The 20,711-nt window shown below is 46.1% G+C and overlaps 1 protein-coding gene across 1 annotated transcript; it reads left to right on the forward strand.

The window, feature by feature from the left end:
* The first annotated feature begins 9,606 nt into the window (after positions 1–9,606).
* Positions 9,607–16,541, forward strand: PNMA2 (PNMA family member 2). The gene is made up of 3 exons (XM_046656741.1): positions 9,607–9,729; positions 12,441–12,568; positions 12,875–16,541. The coding sequence occupies exon 3, from the start codon at positions 13,337–13,339 to the stop codon at positions 14,429–14,431; it is 1,095 nt and encodes a 364-aa protein (XP_046512697.1). The 5' UTR covers positions 9,607–9,729; positions 12,441–12,568; positions 12,875–13,336; the 3' UTR covers positions 14,432–16,541.
* The last annotated feature ends 4,170 nt before the right edge of the window (positions 16,542–20,711 follow it).

Genomic DNA, 20,711 nt, shown 5'->3' on the forward strand with positions numbered 1-20,711 from the left:
CCAGCAGGAGCTGAATAACTACTTACCACGAGAGAGTCTCTCTCTCAAACAATAATGAAGGCATAGAGGCTTCTCCTTAGAGTCAAAAATCAAACAGGGAACCCTAACACTACTACCATTATCCAACATGGTTCTAGAAGTTCTAGCCAATGTAATCAGACAAAGAAGAGAAAGAGCAAATAAAGGCATTGGAAAAAAGACATAAAAGTAATATTAGATAACAAAACTGTCCCAAGAAAAGAATAGAAAAGTATTAGAACCAAGTGAGTTCAAAAAGGCACTCTATTATTAATTAATATAAAACGCAACAGTCACCCAAAATGTAAACTACAAAATATAATGGGGAAATTTCCCATTCACAATAGCAAAAAACCAACTGGGAATAAATGTAACAAAAAATTTCAGAGGAACAGAACAAAATACCTGAAAAAGTGGCAAGATATACTATAAACTTAGGTAGAAAGTCTTACTACTTTAAAACTAAATAATTTCTTATAATTCAATATATAAATTTAACATAACTCTGGTAAAAATCATATTCGGTTTCTGTAATCAAATATACCTTTGATAGAAAATGCAGCTGAATAATGGAAAAAATTAGGAAAATTAAACATATTAAAAAGATACAGTAACTAAAGGGATACTGAACCACTAAAAAATCAGTAATGTAGATAAATGAAATAGAGCAGGAAGCCAAAAAACATATCCAGACATATATAAAACGTTGAGGATTAAAAAAATAAATGGAGAAACATCAATTATTCAATAAATGCCATTGGGACAACTGGTTACCTATTTGGAAATTAAGTTATCCCTTACTTCAAGTTACAGGCAAAAATTAACTGCCAGATATAAATATAAGTAAACACAAAATCCAAACAGATTTTAGAAGAAAATATAAGAAAATAATCATCTTGAAAGGCAGTAAACACATCAGAAAAGGTGAATTGACTTAATTATGTAAAATTTAAATTCAGATGTCAAAAAATAAAGACCACAAAAAACGTGATGCAAACTAGGAAAAAATGTGTGACAAGTGACATTAAAATGGATACATTTTAATATATAATTTTTACAAATTAACATTTAAAATATGACTACGTTAATAGGAAAATCAGCAAAAAGCAAGATACCTCTTGTCACCTATAACTTTGGGAAATATCTATAAGAACTAGAATACGCAGTGACATCAGGAATGCTGAAAAACAGTATTTCTCATTCATTTCAGGTGGGAGCATGAAGACTGGAAAAAATAATACAATAAAGTGCTATTAGTGGTTACTTTTAGATAATAAGATTATCAGTGAGTTCTCTCTTTTTTAAAAAGTTTGCTTATCAGGGTTATCTATAATAAACATGGTACTTCTGTCACATTATTTCTAAAAAAATAGAACAAAATAAAAATTAAATTCAGTTAGTTTCTCAAATTTGTTTTTCCTAAATTCAGCTCGTTGGTCACTGCCTCCTCAACACCATCCCAGCCACTCTCAAATCAGTGGTTTGGAAAACAAGTTTTCAACTTCATTAAAAAATACATATATATATAAAATACCACATATATGTGTGAATACACACACACGAAAGAAAGTTCTTTATATGAACAGGGTCATGAAATAGAAAGATCAGACTTACGCAACGCACAAAACATTCAAGAACACTGAGTGATGGCAAATGCTATTCTAAATGAATTTCAAAGCCCCCATAAAACAACAGGATTCAGTTACATAAATGTGATTCTAGGAAATGAGACCCTGGAACTTCCTTGCTAAATTTCAGTTGATCCAACTGTTTTAAGTAGAGCCAGGGATAATATGACACCAAAAGCACAGGCAACAAAAGAAAAGATAGATAAATTGGACTTCACCAAAAGTAAAACTTTTGTGCATCAAAGGACAAGGACACAATCAAGAAAGTGAACAGATAACCCACAGGATGGGAGAAAATATTTGCAAATCATCCATCTGATAAGGGGCTAGTATCCAGAAGTGAAATATAAAGCACTCCTACAACTCAACAACAAAAAGACAAACAACTAAATTTTTAAAAATTGGTAAAGAAATTGAATAGACATTTTTCCAAAGAAGATATACAAATGGCCGATAAGCACATGAAAACATGCTCAGCATCATTAGTCATTAGGGATTTGCAGGTCAAAACCGCAATGAGATACCACTTCACACCCAGTAGGATGGCTATAATCAAAACAAGGGAAAATGACCAGTGTTGTGGAGGATGTGTAGAGATTGGAACCCTTGTACGGTGTTGAGGGGAAGGCAAAATGGCGGTAAAATTGTGGAAAACAGTTTGGCAGTTCCTCAAAAAGCTAAACACAGAATTACCATATGATCTAGCAATTCCACTCCTAGGAATATACCTAAGAGAACTGAAAATATGTTTAATCAAAAACCTGTAAAAGAATTTCAGTGGCAGTATTACTTATAATGCCAAAAAGTGGAAATAACCCAAATGTCCATAAACTGGTGAATGGATAAATAAAATGTGGTATATACAAACAATGGAATGGCGTTCCGTGATAAAAAGGAATGAAGTGCTGACACACACTACGACACAGATGAACCTTGAAAGCATTATGCTAAGTGAAAGAAGCCAACACAAAAGACTACATATTGTATGATTCCATTTACGTAAAATGTCCAGTGCAGGCAAATCCACGGAGACAGAAGGTAAATTAGCGGTTGCCACGGGCTGGGGTGAGGGGGTAATGGGAAGTGACTGCTTAATGGATGCAGGGTTTCTCTTTGGAGTGAGGAAAATATTCTGGAATTAAACAGTAATGATGCTTGCAGAACACTGTGAATGTGCTGAAAGCCACTGAATTGCAGATTTTAAAATGAGAACTGTATGTTATGTGAATTTTACCCCAATTAAAAAAAAAAAAAAGAACAGCCAGGGACAGCATAGCCTTCTTTCAGAGCCCAGCCTGATGACAGCCCCAGGTCAGGTGACTGTGTGGGAGACCAGCTAGTGAACGACAGAGCCAGGACTTCCTGACTCCTAGCCCAGAGTTCTTTCTGCCAGAGAGCTGCCTCGGAAGCAGAGCCCGGGCAAGCTGTCCATGTGCTTCAAAAACAAACCCGAGCCACCTTCAAGACCAGGTGCTTCCCCTTCAAGGCACCACTTGTGTGCCACTCTTGGCCTATGTTACCAGCCTTTGCCACGGCTGCAGCCAACCAAACTGAAGTGTCCATCAGCCCACGGTCCACTCAAGCCCACCCGCCAATGCTTTTATTCACAGTTCCCTCATTATTTGCTTGCAGTTCATGACTTACATCAAGTGGAAAAATCACATTGTCATCACTTTGCTCTAAGCTTGGAAAAGCACGCCATTCATACTGTTAGAGTGGGCCTCTGTCCCAGAGATATTTGAAGACATTGACTGTGCTTAAAAAATGGTGGACAGAGTATCAGCAGTTTAGGGCGCATTGACAAAGACGGATCAATGGTCCCTTTTACAAATGCCTTCAAAGGGCACACTGCAAAACAGAAAACAAAAAAGTAGGCACTCAGAACTTTTTCACAAGAGCTAATTCTTTGGAGTTAAAATGAGAAAAGAATAATTAATACGGAAAGCAATTCAGAACTTCACAGTGATTAAGAACTCTTTAGTCACACAGACCTGGGTTCAAATTCTGCCTCTGGCTTTTAATTAGCAAGTTGCTTTGCAAGTTTGTTTTACTGTTTTTTTCTTTTGCAAAATAAGGATAATGGTAGTACCTGCTTAATAGAGTTGCCTTAGCATTAGTAAAATAGTGCATATAGAGCATTTAGCACAGCGCCTACTCCACAGACTACGTGAAGTTTAATGGGATATGAAATATTTTGCCTGGAAAACTAAATTTTACCTTTATGTTCACTAAATCTCTCTGGCAATGGAACTGAGCCAAAGAATGTTGTGCCGCAAGAACTATGCGACAGAGTAGGAAAGCTTGGTTCAAATCCTAGCTCATGCACTTGCTAAACAGCAGGACTTTGGGATAGGTCACTAATATCACTAAATCTCAGTGTCCCTATTTACAGAAAGGGAATAATGCCTAAATCAGAGGGCACGAGGGCAAGTTTCAAAATAATATATTCTGAAATATAGGATCTAGATTGTAAATAGACATTCTAGAGTTACATAATGCCACACAAATAACAAAGTTTTACTTATACAGGACTGGAGTGGGACTGGTCAGTGAGAGGCTCTGTCCTCGTCCTGGGACGGCCACCTGAGTTCCATGGGAGGAAGCACTGTTTTTCTGGGCATTGCTCTCTCCACCTCTAGAATGAGGTGATTAAATAGTACACATTGGAATCCACGATCAATTCCGACTCTCCTTTCTCTTTCTCACTGGCACCAAAGTACCCATAAGAATACCTGGCTAGTCTTTACCAAGGGCAGGAAAATGCCAGCCCATTCCTGATTTCCACGGCCATGAGTTTGTAAACTATGCAACGTTCAAGAGGTCATGACCAAATGTTGTCACTAGAGGTTCAGTGACAACAATTCTCCTCTCTATCCTTGAGCGACAAGGGAGAAAGATGGCAGAGATGTTTAGCTGGTGGGAGTTTTCTTCTACTCAGGCCTTAGGCCCCTGGCTGGAGGAGTCTGTCTCACCCCAAATACAACCCTTCTTACCATTTCCCATAATTAATTCATTGCAGGTCTATTAATTGAGCAACAACTTTTTCAATCACCAACAACTTGTTAAAATTTAACTAATGATAGGAATATTATTCCGCCTTTAAAAAGAAAGAAATCCTGTCACATGCTACAACATGGATGAACCTTGAGGACATTATGCTAAGTGAAATAAGCCAACCACAAAAAGACTAACACTGTCTGAGTCCACTTATTTGAGGTGCTAGAGCCGTCAAATTCATAGAAACGGAAAGTTGAATGGCGGTTGCTAAGGGCTGGGGGGAGGGGAAATGAGGAGTAATTGTTTAATGGGCACAGAGTTTCAGCTTTGCAAGCAGAAAAAAGTTCAGGAGAAAAGTTGCATAACACTACTGAACTTTACATTTAAAAATGATTAAGATGGTAAATTTTGTTACGTATATTTCACCATAATTAAATTTTTTAAATTTAATTAATTATGTGATTAGTTCCGTAATCACTTAGGAAATCAAGAGCAATCAATAACTATGGATTATCGCCATTTCCTTCTCTTCCCCAATCACCCCTCTCCCTTGGAACCCAGATGAGTCTTAGGTTTCTTTGGAATCCTGAACATACAGACGTTCATATTTGTATCTCCTCCTTTGAAACAATGTGGCCTCTTAAAGTATCAAATTAATGCCCTTGTTCTAGGCTCCCAGCCAAATCTCTACCACACATCCCACTAACTAGACATTCACTTTGTTGAACAGGCTAGTCTATTGTCAAACAAGTACCTCTGGGGACAACTTTTCTATCAGTCATTCCCATAAGAGATGGATGCCTTCAATCACTGGGATTTCTCTCTAGCTAAGATTAACACAGGAAGGGATTTTGAACCGAAGAAGGGAGGGCAAAGGGGGAGAGAGTGATTTCAGAACTCCTTGCTTTTGGAGGAAGAAAGATCTAGAAGGGGCATCACCATCAGGATAGCGGAGGGGTGGCATTGAACAATAGGAGGGCAGCAGAGTCACTGGGCTCCCAGCACTGGGAGATGATCAACATGGGCATAGGGGACAGCGATGCAGAATGGAAGGGAATGTCAGAAACCATTTTACAGACCTAGTGGTTTTGTCAAGTTCAGCAACACTGGTGTATACAGTTCACTCACTGGAACGTGCCCTGGAGAAGTGGAGAATAACTCCCCTGCCCCCTCAAGCCTATGGGAGGGTGTTTGCTGCTGGGAGAAAGTCCTGAGAGCCCCTTGGGAAGGGATGCTCATGGTCCAGTATCCCTGGCTGAACAACTGGTTCTGGCTAAACTGTGTGTCAGGTGGAATGTAGGGAATTCTTAGAAGGAAGGGAGGAGGCTGAGGGACCCCTGGGCACTGGCAAGGGAGAATTCAGTCAACAACATTGCCCTTCTGCTCTCTCGTCCAAGAGGCTCAGAGTCCTCCACAGGTAGTAATCAATTTAACCTCACTGCAGCCAAGGTGGACTTCCCCAAGGCAACAAAGGAAAAAGAGAGTAATGAGATAGCAGCTTTCCTCATTCACATTCACTACACTGGCTCTTTCCTTTCACCAAAACCTGACACATCCCAGCCCAAGCCACATCCATTGCCTTCTAGAGCGGACCTGCTCACACCAAAAGCATATTTCATTTAGTTCCTGCAAATGCAGATACTCAGCCTCTCCTCATCTGAGCTATAGAAGCCTGTTCTCTCCCTTCCAAAAGCCTTGCTGGCAGAACAGCAGGACCCCTAGTGCGACAGGTGGGTGAAGCCACTTCTGATAACACATTAACACCTATAAAGACAGATTCAGGGGAGGAGTGGGGGCATGAGACAGGGGCCCCAGGATCCACACACTCTAGTTCCCCCCACCTCTTTGGCGCCAGGGCTTCCAAGAGGAACGCACCGAGATGCTAGCAGTCAGCCCGCTCACTAGATGAAAACTAAGTACCGGCTACTCACTTCAGTCAAAATGGTGGGCCCACCTATGCTTTTGGAAATCACCATTGTTACACACATACACACCCCTCAAATGCCTTTTCTCTCTCATACAGACATGAAATACTCACACACTGTAAGCACTGACCCTGGTAAATGTTCTTAGTCCTATGGGATAAAAAAAAATCCCATAGGAACAGGCCTTATGTGTTAAGGCAAAATTGGAAATGAAAATCCAGGGAAGGCTGCAGAAAGACCCAAGCCAGGATCCCCCTGTGTTACTGATAACCAGGCAGCTGAAGCAAATGTAGGTTTGCAGAGGCTGAAATGGCCTAGGATTTCAGTTGGGTATTTCCTCTTCAAGTCTCCCCCTCCATGCACCCCAGGTTTACAACTTAGAATTTATAATAAATTCAAGGAGTGTTCCAACAAGTAGCTCTGATGATCAAACAGCTAAGCTTCTAAATGGACAGGAAAAGAGATGTGTTATTCCACCCAGCAAAACTTCGCCTTTCAAACTTGAGTTTTAATTCATTGCCACCATTATAGGGGTGGCCATTTTCAACCTCTGCCCCCTGATCTGCCATTTTTTTAAATGGTCTCTTCCTTATCTCAAGGCATTTTTCTGCTCCCTTTAGGACATTAGAATTACCAGCACAACTTACTGAAGATGAGGTTGTATTATTAGAAATTTTTACTTCAATTATCTGATCACTTGGAACAAAGCGAGTTTTTTACATTTCGGTTCTTCTGGTTGCTTCGTAGTGAAATATGAACATCAGATACTCCCCTCTGTGACTGAACCAGAGGACAGAGCTGGGGAGGAGGAATCAATTAAGTGATTTGTCGTTCCACCTTTTGAAAACGACAGCAAATAGTTTATCTTTCTTAGAATTGGTCCTTTAAGCATCAAAGGCTCCAAAATCTATGCCACATCAGGAAACAATAACATGTTCAGGCCATTATCACCAACTCTTAACTGTTCTCACTGTGAGCACACAATCTGAACGCGAATAAACGCTTGTGGAATCACTCGGTGAATATGTATAGACCACTCCCAACTACTCTGGAAGCCCCTTAAGAAGAAACCACCTTGAACTTTTTATAGCTAATCTTCCTGCTACCCCACAAGAGAAGGCACACAATAGGTATTCAAGAAATAATCACTCATTGACTGATTTCTCACCTTCGCCAATGGGCAGGTGAGAGAAACAGCAAACAAGTGTTAAAACATTTTACACTGTAATCGATCAGTTGAGAAAACAAGGCTGTGGAAAAAACCTGCACGAGTATGAAGGTCACCCTGATTTAAAAAAAAAAAAAATGTGGTGTGAGAAGACTACTGCACCTAAAATGCACACTGTTCATATTTGCCAGAGATGACAAACATTTTCTAAAATCAAGCTTTACTAAATTGGTCTTCTTTGTTCCCCCATTGACACAGAGTAGGGGATGTAATCCATCTTTGACAATCTATTCAAAATGAGGTTTTCCCCCTTTTTCTTTTCTTTTTACCCTTCGAAGGTAATTCACTTTAGTCTCCATCCCCAAAATTCCTCCCAAATAGCGGCGGGGGGAGCGCTCTGGGAAGCCCTTGCTAAGGTACTTAGTGGAACTTTGCTCTCCACATGGCTATTTATGAGCGTTTCAGTTTCCTCGGGTGACTCTGCCGCCTCCCTCGTTCTTCTCACGCTGCGAGCAGGAGTCAAGGTGGCGAGATTCTCCGAGGCGGTCCGGGGAGGCGCTGACCATGGTCCTGGCCTCTGAGCTCGGGACGCGAGCGAGGGGGGCGCGGGAGCAGGTGCAGTGAGAGAGCGCGCAGGGCGAGGCGGGGAGCGGTCATCGAAGCCCCCGCCCCTCCCGACCCCCGGGGAGCCCGCCGGCCTGCACGCGAGCCCTTCACTGCGCGCTCGGAGCTGCATCAAAAAAGGGTGGGGCATCCAGCCACAGCTGCAATCGGAAGCCGCCCGGGCGGATTTAAGAATGGAACCGCAGCCCATCCCCCCAACCATGCGACCCCCAGCTAGTGACCGGCCCATCCTTTACCCCCACCCCCTACTTCCCGGGCCCAGGGAGGCGCCGGCAGCCTTTGTGGGCGCACAGCCGCCCACCGTCGAGCCCGAGCCTCTCCGCACCCTGTACGGAGAAGGGGCGGGTAGGGTGGGGTGCGTGTGCAGATGCGGGGAGGCAGTATTCGAGGAGGGGCAGGACGGTGGACACACTGGGATTGTCGGTTCTTCACCGAGCTGGAAGGGGGCGAGGGAGGGGCGATCCCCGCGCCCCGTCCTCCCTTTCAAACACCCCTCCCCCATACCAACCTGGTCGTTGAGGTTCTGCAGGGCTTCCTTGCCCGAGGCCCGCCGGATCTCCACCTTCCGGCTCGATTCAACAGATGGCTCCCCGCCGGCGCGCCGGCCCTGCCGGGAGTACGGCGGCTGCGGGTCCGGGCCCAAGTGGGCGACGTCCCGCTGCTGAGCCACCACCTGCCCCGAGCCCCGGCCCACCGACAGCGAGTCGAAGTCGATGGTCTTGTTCTCCGAGGACCCTTCCACGGGGCAGAACATGCCACAGAATTTCTGCCGGGGCTTGGGGCTGCCCGAGCCCAGGTTTTTGAAAAAGGCAGGGACCTCTTCGTCCTCTGCCGCCTTCCCGGATTGCTTCCTCTCGGCCATGGCGCGGGGGCTCGAGGAGGGTCCTCTCCGTCAGTCCGTCCGTCTGCCGGTCCCTAAGTCTGCCTCTCTCTGTGCACAAACCCCCTGGCTGCAGCCGCCGCTACCGCTCTGTGCCTACCGCAAGGTGTACAGAAAGGAAGGAGGGCTGGCGAGCGGGCGACCCGCCCCTCCCGGTCCCTCCCCCTGACCCCGCTTTCTCCCCTCCCTGCCCACGCCCCCCGCCGCCGCGCGAGCTTGGGTGAGCGGAAAGTTGGGTCTGGGAGGGCGGCCGCTGCGGCAGCGGGAGCGGAGAGGCTGCCAGTTCCCGGCGGCGGCGGGAGGAGGGAGGAGGGAGGAGGGAGGCGCGGGCGGGGCAGGGGCGGGGCGCGGCCCCCGGGAGAGGCGCGGAGCGCAGGGGAGGGAGCGACCGCCGCGCCGCCGAGAGCCCCGCGCTCCGGAAGTGAAGTGGCCAGACCACCGGCTAATGGATGCGGAGCGGAGGGCCCGCTGACTGCTCTCGGCTTCAACGTAAGTATGGGGCAGAGCACGCGGGGGCGAAGACCTGAGGGCGCAGCCCCTGGCCCCGGCGCCCTTCTCCCTCACCACATTGCCGAGGTGGGCCAAGGGCTAGGGCCCTCCGTGGGGAGGGCTTCCTCCCCCTTAACCGGGATGTGAACTGATGGATGGGCAAAGGGGGACAAACTGACTGGCGCCAGGACACCCAGGAGGAGGGGAAGGGGCGGCGCTGGGGACGGGGAAGGGATGGCTCAGGCCGCGCGGAGAGGTGGGGGCCAAACAAGGCGCGGAACACCGAAGCTTTATTTTCCCCATGGGCCTTGGTGGGCTACTGGGAGCAGAGATTGAAACGAGAAGGTTCTCACTTTGTGCATCCACAGTGTTGGGAGAGGCACGGCATGGCGGGGAGAAATGCAGAGGGGCGTAGCAAATGGTGGGAGCGTATAGAGAGAGACACAGGTCCACGGTTCGTGGGAGTGTAGCAAAGAGTGCAGTCTGCAGTCTGCACGGCAGCTTATATATAGTGAGAGAGCGCGCAAACCCGCTATATTGCCCGAGGGCGCCATGCACCAGTGACTGCGCCGCTGCGCCAAGAAGAGCCCAGGAGACTGTCTTCATTTGGTATCTTCCGCCCGCACCCAAAGGGGGAGAAAGACGCAGATCAAAGCCCACTCCCCAAATCTCGAGTCCTGACCCGGCGCCCCGGGGGCCCCGCCTCGCCCCCTCCACCCCCACCCCGCCCCTGTTGCGCAGTGCGCCAGAGCCGCGGGGTTTCCCAGGTTGCCGGACGACCCGTGCCTGCGGCGTAAGTGCGCGCGCGCATCCGGTGGCGGATAGGGGGTGGGGTGCTGTCTGTGATTGAGTACCTTGGACTGTGTGAGGCCAAGCTGGGGAAAGGTGTGTGGGGACTTGTGTGTGTGTGCGGGTAGACCAGCCACAGCCACAGGGTTGGAGGGCATCCAGGGGACACTTTGATTTGTGCCAGTGGCACGGTCTCTGAGGGTTCTTCATGGCTTACTCCCAACCCCGCGTCCTTTCCATGTATCAGTCCCTGCCTCTGGTCGATTACGCCCCGCCCCTCTTTCCACGCTGGCAAAATCCTGCAGAAATGGTGCCCATCCTCTGGCGGCTGGAGAGGGAGGTCTGGGCATGCTCAGTAACCAGGGTGGGTTTAGGCTAAGAGGTAGCGCTGGGCAGTGTGACTGAGGATTCGGTCCCATTGTCAACCGTTGCACCTGGAAGGATTAAATGCGGGTACCCACCCCCTAATTGTGAGGGGTAGTTTGGTGAATGGAGGTAAATTTAGAGAACCACAGTCGTAGTTTGAAGATGAGCCCACCGTGCTAGGTGGGAAGGAGGAAGGAGAGGAATATGCGGGTGGAGGGACTGAGAGACCCAGATGCAGGCTTTCGGACTTAGCACCAGCGGTGCTTGGCGTTTGAAGAAAGTGCTTCCACACGAATGATGTCACTTCCTGCTCACAGCAGCCCGGGGAGAAGAGTGCTTTATCATCCCTGCTTTCTGGGGTAGGAAACTGAGATTTAGAGCCATTGAGGAGCTTTGCCCAAGGTCACTATCTAGCTAAATGATCCAGCAGTTGCAGTGGGGTCTTCCACCTGAAAGTCTGGCTTCTTTTCCAACTTATCATATCTTTATGTGAGAAAATACGAGATTTTCACGTTTTCCATCTGTGACCCTGTCGTGTATCAAGGACGCGTTATTTGCCACCTTTTTATTGGAAGGTCACACTGCAGGTAGAGATTGCCTTTGCAGGAAGAGGCCGCCCAACGGTAGCCTGACCTCGGCATGACAGTTACTGTGGAGACCTTAGAGAAGTTTGTTCCTGGGCATTCGATGCCTTTTTACATCTCCTGTTTCCTCTAAATATTACAGTGGGGAGGAAGGTCACCCCTGGATCTTAGAAGAGGAAGGTGAGGTATGGTGGAGTCTCTGGGCTCAGATCCCTGGGCCTGCTGGGGAGGGCCTGATCCAGCATTTTGCCCTTCTGGCCCTCTGGCTCTCGCATGCCTTCAGCACCTTCCAGAAAGACTCAGGAAATGTACCTGCAGCAGGAGCAGCTGCCACCATAACCGCAGGTGGGCCTCTGTGGCATAGGGACCCCATTCGGACTGAAGGAGACTTTCAGGCCTGGGGAAGAATGGTCATGGCTCCTGCCCTAGACACACTCCACACCAGTAGCTGGGAGACATAGGAGCTGTCCCCTTGTCACTTACCCAGTCTCTGCCCCCTCTCCACAGGTGTGCTTCCTCTCTTCTCCTTTTTCCTCAAATGACCCATTCAAGTCCAAATGCTAAGAAGAAAGTATCCTGTTAGTAACTTACCATTCATAGCAAGAGAAGCATCTAGTTTTGCTTTTGCAAGGCCTGACCAGCCATAACTAAAGAGACTTAATTCATAATTCTAAGTTTAATTGATTTGGTCCTGAGGTTTTTTAAATTATTATACTTCTATTAAGTTGTAATACCTATATTATTATGTCATATTAAAGTATATTATATAAATTATATTGTTATGCCTATATTAAATTGTTTTTAAATGTTTGAGTGATTTCTAAATTAAAGAAATGAAGCAACTCAATACCGTTTAGTAGATTTAATTAAATTTTGAAGGATTGTCATATTTTTGAATAAGTGCCTTAACAGTCTTCATCATTGGGTATTATCAAGCCATAAAAATACACTCTTATTATTTATGTGTAACAGGGAAGCTTGGCTTGGCTGAAGCTAAGACCCAGACACACCATTGGGCAGAGTTGGGTGACATCATCCTGTGCTAGAAGCAATAAATAAGCTCCTTGACTCTTACGGAACATTCTGGAATGCATAAACAGGTATCTAGCCACATTTCCTGATTTCATTTTTCATGTGGGAAAGATCTTGAGTCTTGTCCACAACTGGGGCTCAGACATTAATCAGCATGTCTGATGAGCGTGTGGTGGGGAAGCCAGCTTGCAGGAGGGTCCCCAAGAGAAAAAACAATGTCACTGTAAGCAAAGAGATCTGATGGAGTGGGATAGACACAAATACAATGTGAGGCAAATACAATGTGGGGACTACACCCGTGTCCATCCACAAGTGGAATACAATGCTCCCTGGGAAGGAGAGGTGTGTGGTAAAACTGACCGTTCTTTCACTAGGAGTCCAGGGCACTCTGCAGTGAGACGTCTCTCCAGGACTTCTGAGAGCCGGAGTGGAGGTGTTTCCCCATTGACTAGAGAGAAGTGAAGCAGCACAGACGGGGAAAGTGGTGAATACAGCTCTCGAAGGTGCTTTGGGCGGTCAGAGAAGGGTCAGCACCACCAAGTGGCTGCTAGCATTGGCGAGTGAGACAGCAGCCACCAGACTGCAGAGCCACTGACACTACCAGCCACCCCAGATCTAGAGACGTAACAGGAGGTTCTGAGTTCTTGCCACTGGGCAATAAGGGTTATTGGTCCAGAAGACTGAGACTGCTCTTGGAGTGACCTGACCCAGGTCCATTCACTGGTGGGTTGTAAGTTTAGAAGCTCCTCAGGATAGTCTCCATCCTAAAGCAGTGCCCATCTGCATCACACACTAATTAGTACCCATAGAGTCAGAGCGAGTAAATATTCAGGACGATGGCGCTGGCACTGCTGGAGGACTGGTGCAGGATAATGAGCGTGGATGATCAGAAATCGCTGATGGTTATGGGGATACCAGTGGACTGTGATGAGGCTGAGATTCAGGAGGTTCTCCAGGAGACTTTGAAGTCTCTGGGCAGGTATAGACTGCTTGGCAAAATATTCAGGAAGCAGGAGAATGCCAATGCTGTGTTATTAGAGCTCATGGAGGACATTGATGTCTCAGTGATCCCCAGTGAGGTTCAGGGAAGGGGGGGCATCTGGAAAGTGATCTTTAAGACCCCTAACCAGGACACTGAATTTCTTGAAAGACTGAACCTCTTTCTAGAAAAAGAGGGGCAGACAGTCTCCGGGATGTTCCGGGCCCTTGGGCATGAGGGAGTGTCTCCAGCCGCAGTGCCCTGCGTATCACCAGAGTTATTGGCCCATTTGTTGGGCCAGGCAATAGCACATGCCCCTCAGCCTCTGCTCCCCATGAGATACCGGAAACTGAGAGTGTTCTCCGGGAGTGCTGTGCCAGCGCCAGAGGAAGAGCCCTTTGAAATCTGGTTGGAACAGGCCACTGAGATAGTCAAAGAGTGGCCAGTAGCCGAGGCAGAAAAGAAAAGGTGGTTGATGGAAAGTCTGCGTGGCCCTGCCCTGGACCTCATGCATATAGTGCAGGCGGACAATCCGTCCATCAGTGTGGAGGAGTGTTTGGAGGCGTTTAAGCAAGTGTTTGGAAGCCTGGAGAGCCGCAGGACCTCCCAGGTGAAGTATCTGAAGACCTATCAGGAGGAAGGAGAGAAGGTCTCTGCCTATGTGTTGCGGTTAGAAACCCTGCTCCGGAGAGCTGTGGAGAAGCGGGCCATCCCGAGGAACATCGCGGATCAGGTCCGCTTGGAGCAGGTCATGGCTGGGGCGAGCCTTAGCGAGATCCTCTGGTGTAGGCTCAGGGAGCTGAAAGACCAGGGGCCGCCTCCCAGCTTCCTCGAGTTGATGAAGGTGATCCGGGAAGAGGAGGAGGAAGAGGCCTCTTTTGAAAACGAGAATATTGAAGAGCCAGATGAAGGGGACGGCTATGGCCACTGGGACAATGAGGCAGATGACTGAAAACCAACTCAGAGGGGGGCCCACCGCCACTGGGCCTGGGGCCGTTCGCTTTACCAGGCTAAGACCTTGTCAATGTGTTTTTCTTTACTGTACGCAATTGAAATCAAGGCGTTCAAGCCAGGTCTTGATTCTTCTTTCTAAAAAAAAGCCTGAGGGTTTCTTGGGCCCTTCATCGATTATGAACAAACAAAAGATTAAATTCCAAATGTGAGACAGGAAGCCTAAAGGAATCTGAAGCACTTCAGGTTTCCTTTAAATACCCCCAAACAGACCAAAGTTTACCCACACCATAGAAGAAAGAAATGATGTGAGAAGAAATATCTTTTGTAATCTATTTAAAAATCTGAGCTCTTTGACTTGTTGGGTGTTTTCCTTTCTCAAATCAGCAGATTCCCTCTGAGTCCCCAGCAGCATGAGGCACTGGTCAAGGAGATCACAGTCATAAACCCACGAGCAGGGGCCATGCTCTCAGGGCGCCTGCAGTCTCATTGAGGACGTGACCTTGACAAGTGAAAAGCTAAATATGTAACCTCATGTGTAAATAAGTTCATGATGCCAATAGAAGCGTCGTTGCCAAGTGAGTACAGCTGTCTCTGCCGTTCTGTCTTTTTCTTTTCCTGACTTGGAGAGCGTGCCTCCTGCTTCCCCAGGAGGTATTGGCTGGACAGTTCCAGGCACTGTGCTAGGCCCTGAAGACACAGATGACTCAGCCTAACCCTTGCTTTCAAGAGGTCTGCAGTGTGACAGGCGTGTTCCGAGAAGGGAGACATTAGAAGAGACGGTGCTGGAGAGTGGGGACACACAGGCCGTGTTTGGATTTGGTGAGCAGGCTGGTCTGGTTAGAGAGGAAGATCTTTCATGGTGACAGAGGGCAAAGAGCAGAGGAAGGGAACTCACATTTGGGGAGGGCCTACTATGTGCCAGATGCTTTACGCATATCTCTTTTAACATGTCCAGCAGCCCCAGTATGGTACGATTTTGCTCTTTTTGAAAGACAAAGAAACTGAAGCTCAGATGGGTTAAGTGGCTTTCTCAGTATCAAACTGCTGACGAGGGGCAGAGCTGAGACCGGAGTCCAGAGCTCTCTGACTTTCACTAGTCCTCTCTCCACTGTGACTGTGGTTTTCGAACTCTGCTCTGCAGGTCTGCAGCGATTTTTCAGCAGTTCCATCTTTAAAATGTACTTTAAACTCTTTAAATCTCTAATAAATGACAGATAGACTCAAGTCTGTTATCCAAATTTTAACACATTGGCATTCCCCAGCAGACTTGCTTTTGTTTCGAGATTGACTCATTTTGTGCAGACCTTGGAGAAAAGGTTCCCTTGAGATATCTGAGTGCATACCAGAACTTCTTTTAATCATGCACAGACTAAGGAAGTGATAGCACCTCGTGGGTGTTTAAATCAGGCCTATGCCTGTGCTGTGATGTGAAGTGTGCCAGCAGAGCATAAATGGGCACCATTCGGTTCACTGCTAGACAAGGCTCCCACACAGTGACAGATAGCATCCTGGAAGCTTCGTGTATCCAATAAACAAGTTGCTTAACTTCTCTAAACATCAGCTTCTTCATCAGAAAAATGGGAAAAGAATAGAATCAGGTTTCTGTTAGGATCAGATGCCCTCGAGCCTTTTCAGCACTTAGCGTGATGTCTGGGACGTAGAAAGCCCTCGATGCGTTGAGACTCGTTATGATTTTCATGATGCTTATTGTCTGTTCGATGCATGCTCTCTTATTGTTCTAACACTTGTGCCATAACGAGTAAATATGTATGCTGCCAGTCAAGTTGTGACATCGCATTAGAAACCGTTTTGGCTCTTGTGTAAGTCTGAGTGCTTGTGTCTGTTATCTTTGTGATAAGAATTCCAGCAGTTGACTATTACTAGTGATTTGACTCTGAAACAATAAATTATTCTTTCTGATCATGGATAATTTTAACTGAATATCCTGAGAGTATAAGAAAAGTATTTTTGTTAAAAAGGTACCATTTGTGATCATTTATCTTTCTAAGTTATATTTTTCAATACTGTTCAAAGTGATACAGTTGTCATCCAATGGACCCTGATTTCATGTGTTTTTGTATTCATGAAAATGGCCTCATTGTTCTCATTTATTGCCAGTAAACAAAGTGCAATGTTATAAGTGTGAAGTTATAAAATAAATACATGCTAATAAAATTCTGAGTTTTCTCTGTTTCATGTATTGTGGTTCTGTGTAAACTATTGCTGGAGGAAGGAATTTCGTTACTAAAAAGTTTTGAGAGGTAAGGTTAGAAATCAGTTCAAAAGGTCTTGAACACTCTTCTAGAGAAAACATAAGAGCAAAATGCTGGGAAAGAATACTGGGGCTTTGTCTCCAGGGAGGAGAAAGAACTCAGTCCACCCACCATTGATTTCCCTTTTAAAATATAAGAAACGACAGATGGAGGCCAGAACCCTCAGAGACCTCCAACTCATTTGCTCAAGCAAGGAACTGTACAGACAATTTCACCACCCTCTATTCTGCCAAGGGTGAAATGAGTGAAAGGTGAAATATTGCATTTTTTGGATGAAGTCATTTTTACTATATCAATTTGTAGAGGGAAAAAATGCCTCTTGCCTTTGGCCCTCTTGAATTGCTTCTCTTCTCTTTTCTAAAGTGCAATGGGGGAGCGTCGACCCATTACAAGATGAGTATCCTGAGGGATACCCAACACCCCCTCCCAATCACTTGAGCAAAAACCTCCTAGGAGATTGGTCTCACCTTGTACTTAATATGACTCCAGTCCTGGCCATCAAAGACTGAAACCTCCAAGATTACGTAGCCTACTGCTGAAGATAACTTTTCACCAGGGGCCATCAGTCCTTTCAGGCTTTAGGTGTCACCTGGCACCTCCACCTGTTTCAGCCAGTCCTGCCAAACCTCTCTTCCTATGGTCTTTGCTGTCCATCCTAAATGCAAGACTCTGATCATCAGTTCTCATCTTTACTCTCATGTCCATGCTACGCTGTGTCCCCCCCGCCCCAGTGCTGATCTTTAAGACCATCCATCATGCCTACTGGATATTCCACGATGTCCTGAACAAACTAGTCTATATCATCAGAGTCCTTGCAGAATACCATGTCACCATATTGCTTAACTGAACTGTTGTCCTCCTGGTAGTCTGTTGAGTGGAAGCTGCTCAGTCTCCCCCACATCAGGAGAGATTGGAGAGTGGTGGTGGCATTTCTTTTAGCTCACCATCATCACTTCCCCACTTGCACACACATTTGCTTGTTCTTGCCACATGCTTACCCACTCTGCCCCACCTTCCACTGTGGATCAGTCCTGACGAGACTGGACAGAGCACTGGCAAAGAAGCCACCATGGAGAGAAGCCCATTTAGGACTGAATCTTGCTGGGTGTTAGCTAAAGCAACAAAAAGTAGGAAGCAAAAGATAATGAATGTAAGTCATGTCCAAGCAGTCCTATAAGTCAAGACTGGGAAATCAAAGAGGTTAGAAGCCAGAGTTTTGAAGGAGCGGAGCCTGAAATGAAACATAGAAGTCAAGTAGAGGATCTGAGACAAGTGTTGTCAAACAGGCTCAGGGTTTCTTTTTTGTTGACCACCAGCATAATTTTTGGATGGTGTGAAGGCCCAGGATCAGGGCAGACATCTCTCCCATCCCCTTCCTTTCAGAGTGGGCCAGGAACTCCTTGAATTTGCCCAGAGAAGACTTCCACTCATTGAGAAGCTCTCTTAGGGTGGAAGATGGAGTCCATAGATGGGCTTCTCAGAAGCTAACCTTCCCACTGTAGCAGGCCTGGAGTTGTTCCTGGTGCACACCTGCACTATACAACTCTGCCGTACCCAAGTGGTCCTTGACATCCCAAATGGACATTATCTTAAAAGCTAGAGTAGCTCCAGAAGTGTATGCCAAAAATCAAGTCCATCATTTAAAAAAAAAAAAGTGTAGGATTTCAGTCTCTCTTTCAGGACACCAGCTGGAGCTGCCCATTGATTGTCTAGGCTCGTTTAAGCAGCGGCTGAGACTCTTTCCACTCTGCCCACCCCCACCCACCCTTGAAGTGAAAAGTTACCAAAGGGAGGAGTTCCCCCAACTGTGCGGTGGTGCTGAGGCTGGGAGCCACTGCAGGAAGTCCCCAGGGAACACAGGGGACGCTCTCCCCCATCCCATCCTGTCCCAGACCTGCCCCTGCTCTGCACGGCCTAAAGGCAGTCCACTAAAGGCCTTTCCTGGCTTCTTGGCATGACAGCTTTGCCAACAGATTCAATTACTAACATAAAGCTTTCTTGAAATAAGCAATTGTCACAAAAGTAAACTTTATTTTTCTCCAGCCTTATTGAGGTATAATTGACAAAAATCGTATGTATTTAAAGAGTACAAAGTGATGTTTTGACGTACACTCACATTGTGAAATGATCTCCACAGTCAAGCTAATTAACACACCCATCACTTCACATGATTACCATTGTGTGTGTGTGTGTGGTGAGGACGCTTAAGATCTATTCTCTCAGCAAATTTCAAGCATACATTACTATATTATTAACTATAGTCCTCATACTGTACATTAGGTCTCCAGAGTTCATTCATCCTACATAAGTGAAAGTTTGTACCCTTTGACGAATAGGTTCCCATTTGTCCCACTTCCCAGCCCCAGGTAACCACCATTCTACTCTGCTTTTATGAGTGCGACTCTTTTAGATTGCACATATAAATGAGATCATACAGTATTTGTCTTTCTGTGTCTGGCTTGTTTCACTTAACATAATATACTCCAGGCTCATCCATGTTGTCACAAATGGCAAGATTTTCTTCTACAAAAGTAAACTTTATATTGTAAGTAAACCTAAGCAAGACAGTGGAAACCAGGTCAGTGAATAAGGGGCACTGAGTTTGGCTGACTAGCCATCATATTTTACTCCCTGGTAACATCCTATACAGGATTGTCAGCCTCTGATGATATTTGTTGAGCTTGGGACCCTGCTATTCCAAATAGTGGCTAGTGGACATTTTTAAGTTGTAAATAGAAAGCTACTAGATAAGTCTAAAGCAGCTGTAAGTGTCTGAGGCTAAGCCTGCTGCCATCTTGGGAAAAACATCTACCTATCCAGAATCACCAGGGCCATTTCCAATATCGGGATGTTTGTGGGTCTAAAACTAAGGTAGTAATCCTTTGGACTCCAAAGTCCTATGACTGGCCTGGGTTTATGGCCTACGAGTGGCAGTGTAGGATGAGGACCCAGGTTGTAGAGGTCATACAGGCCATATTCAAGACCTTGGACGGGCTTGGAATAGATCACCAAAGCAGCAACTTGGCAGAGCTGTGGAATCCCTACGTTGTATTTCCTCACCAGGACCAGTAGGTTTCATCAGCAGCTCAACTACTTGGGAGTTCTTCTTCCTTATCATAAGCTCTTTGGGTAGTGTCCACAAGTTCTTTGATGCTTCAGAACTCACAACGGCATGGATCTGAAATGTGGTCCACTGATACTTAGGAACCCATCAAAGCTGTAATGCAAGGGATAGGGGCGGGCACATCACCTCCTCTGTTACCAGGCGGGCTGTGGTGTTTGCCAGGAGTAGGCAGGTGAACCTGACCTGGGCATTCTGCTTCTGAAGTAGACAAAGCCCTCATAGACACAGGGATGGAAACCGATACAGATTGAGGAAGAAGGAGAGAGTCAGAGGGGGCCATGCGTGCCTCCTACCCACCCACCCCCACCCATGGCACTTCCAACCTACATCAGAAACAAAGGACAGAGCAACAGAAATTAAAACCTAGAAATAGCCAAGGAGTAGAACAAAACATAAGCAAGGGAACAGACAATCCTAAACAGAACAAGTATGAAGAAAAGCACATATAGGCGCATCATAGTCAAACTGCTATAACCAAAGATAAACTGCTGTAAACCAAGAAAACCTTAAATGCGGCCAGAGGAAAATGGCATATTACGTACGGAGGAATAATCACAGGAATTACTGCTGACTTCTCATAAGAAGATATGGAGGCCAGAAGACAAGGCAATGACGTCTTTAAACCGCTGGATACACAGGGATTATTTGTTCCGCCAACGTTTAGTAAAAATTTGCCTTTAAATTCATCTGAACCTGGAATATTTTTGGAGGTGGTTGGCAGTGTCGGGGGCTGTGCAACTGGGGAGAAACTTCTGACTCCTAATTGGATTTCTTTAATGGTTATTGATATGTTCAGGTTTTCTTTTTCTTTTTTTTTTTTTAAAGATTGGTACCTGAGCTAACATCCGTTGCCAGTCTTTTTTTTTTTCTTTTCTTTCTTC

Source organism: Equus quagga, chromosome 3 (genome assembly GCF_021613505.1).
Source record: "Equus quagga isolate Etosha38 chromosome 3, UCLA_HA_Equagga_1.0, whole genome shotgun sequence".
NCBI classification, from domain to species: domain Eukaryota; kingdom Metazoa; phylum Chordata; class Mammalia; order Perissodactyla; family Equidae; genus Equus; species Equus quagga.

What these genes read in the sequence shown, in the direction of transcription:
- PNMA2 (XM_046656741.1), top strand. Translation starts at nt 13,337, where the DNA reads ATGGCGCTGGCACTGCTGGAGGACTGGTGCAGGATAATGAGCGTGGAT.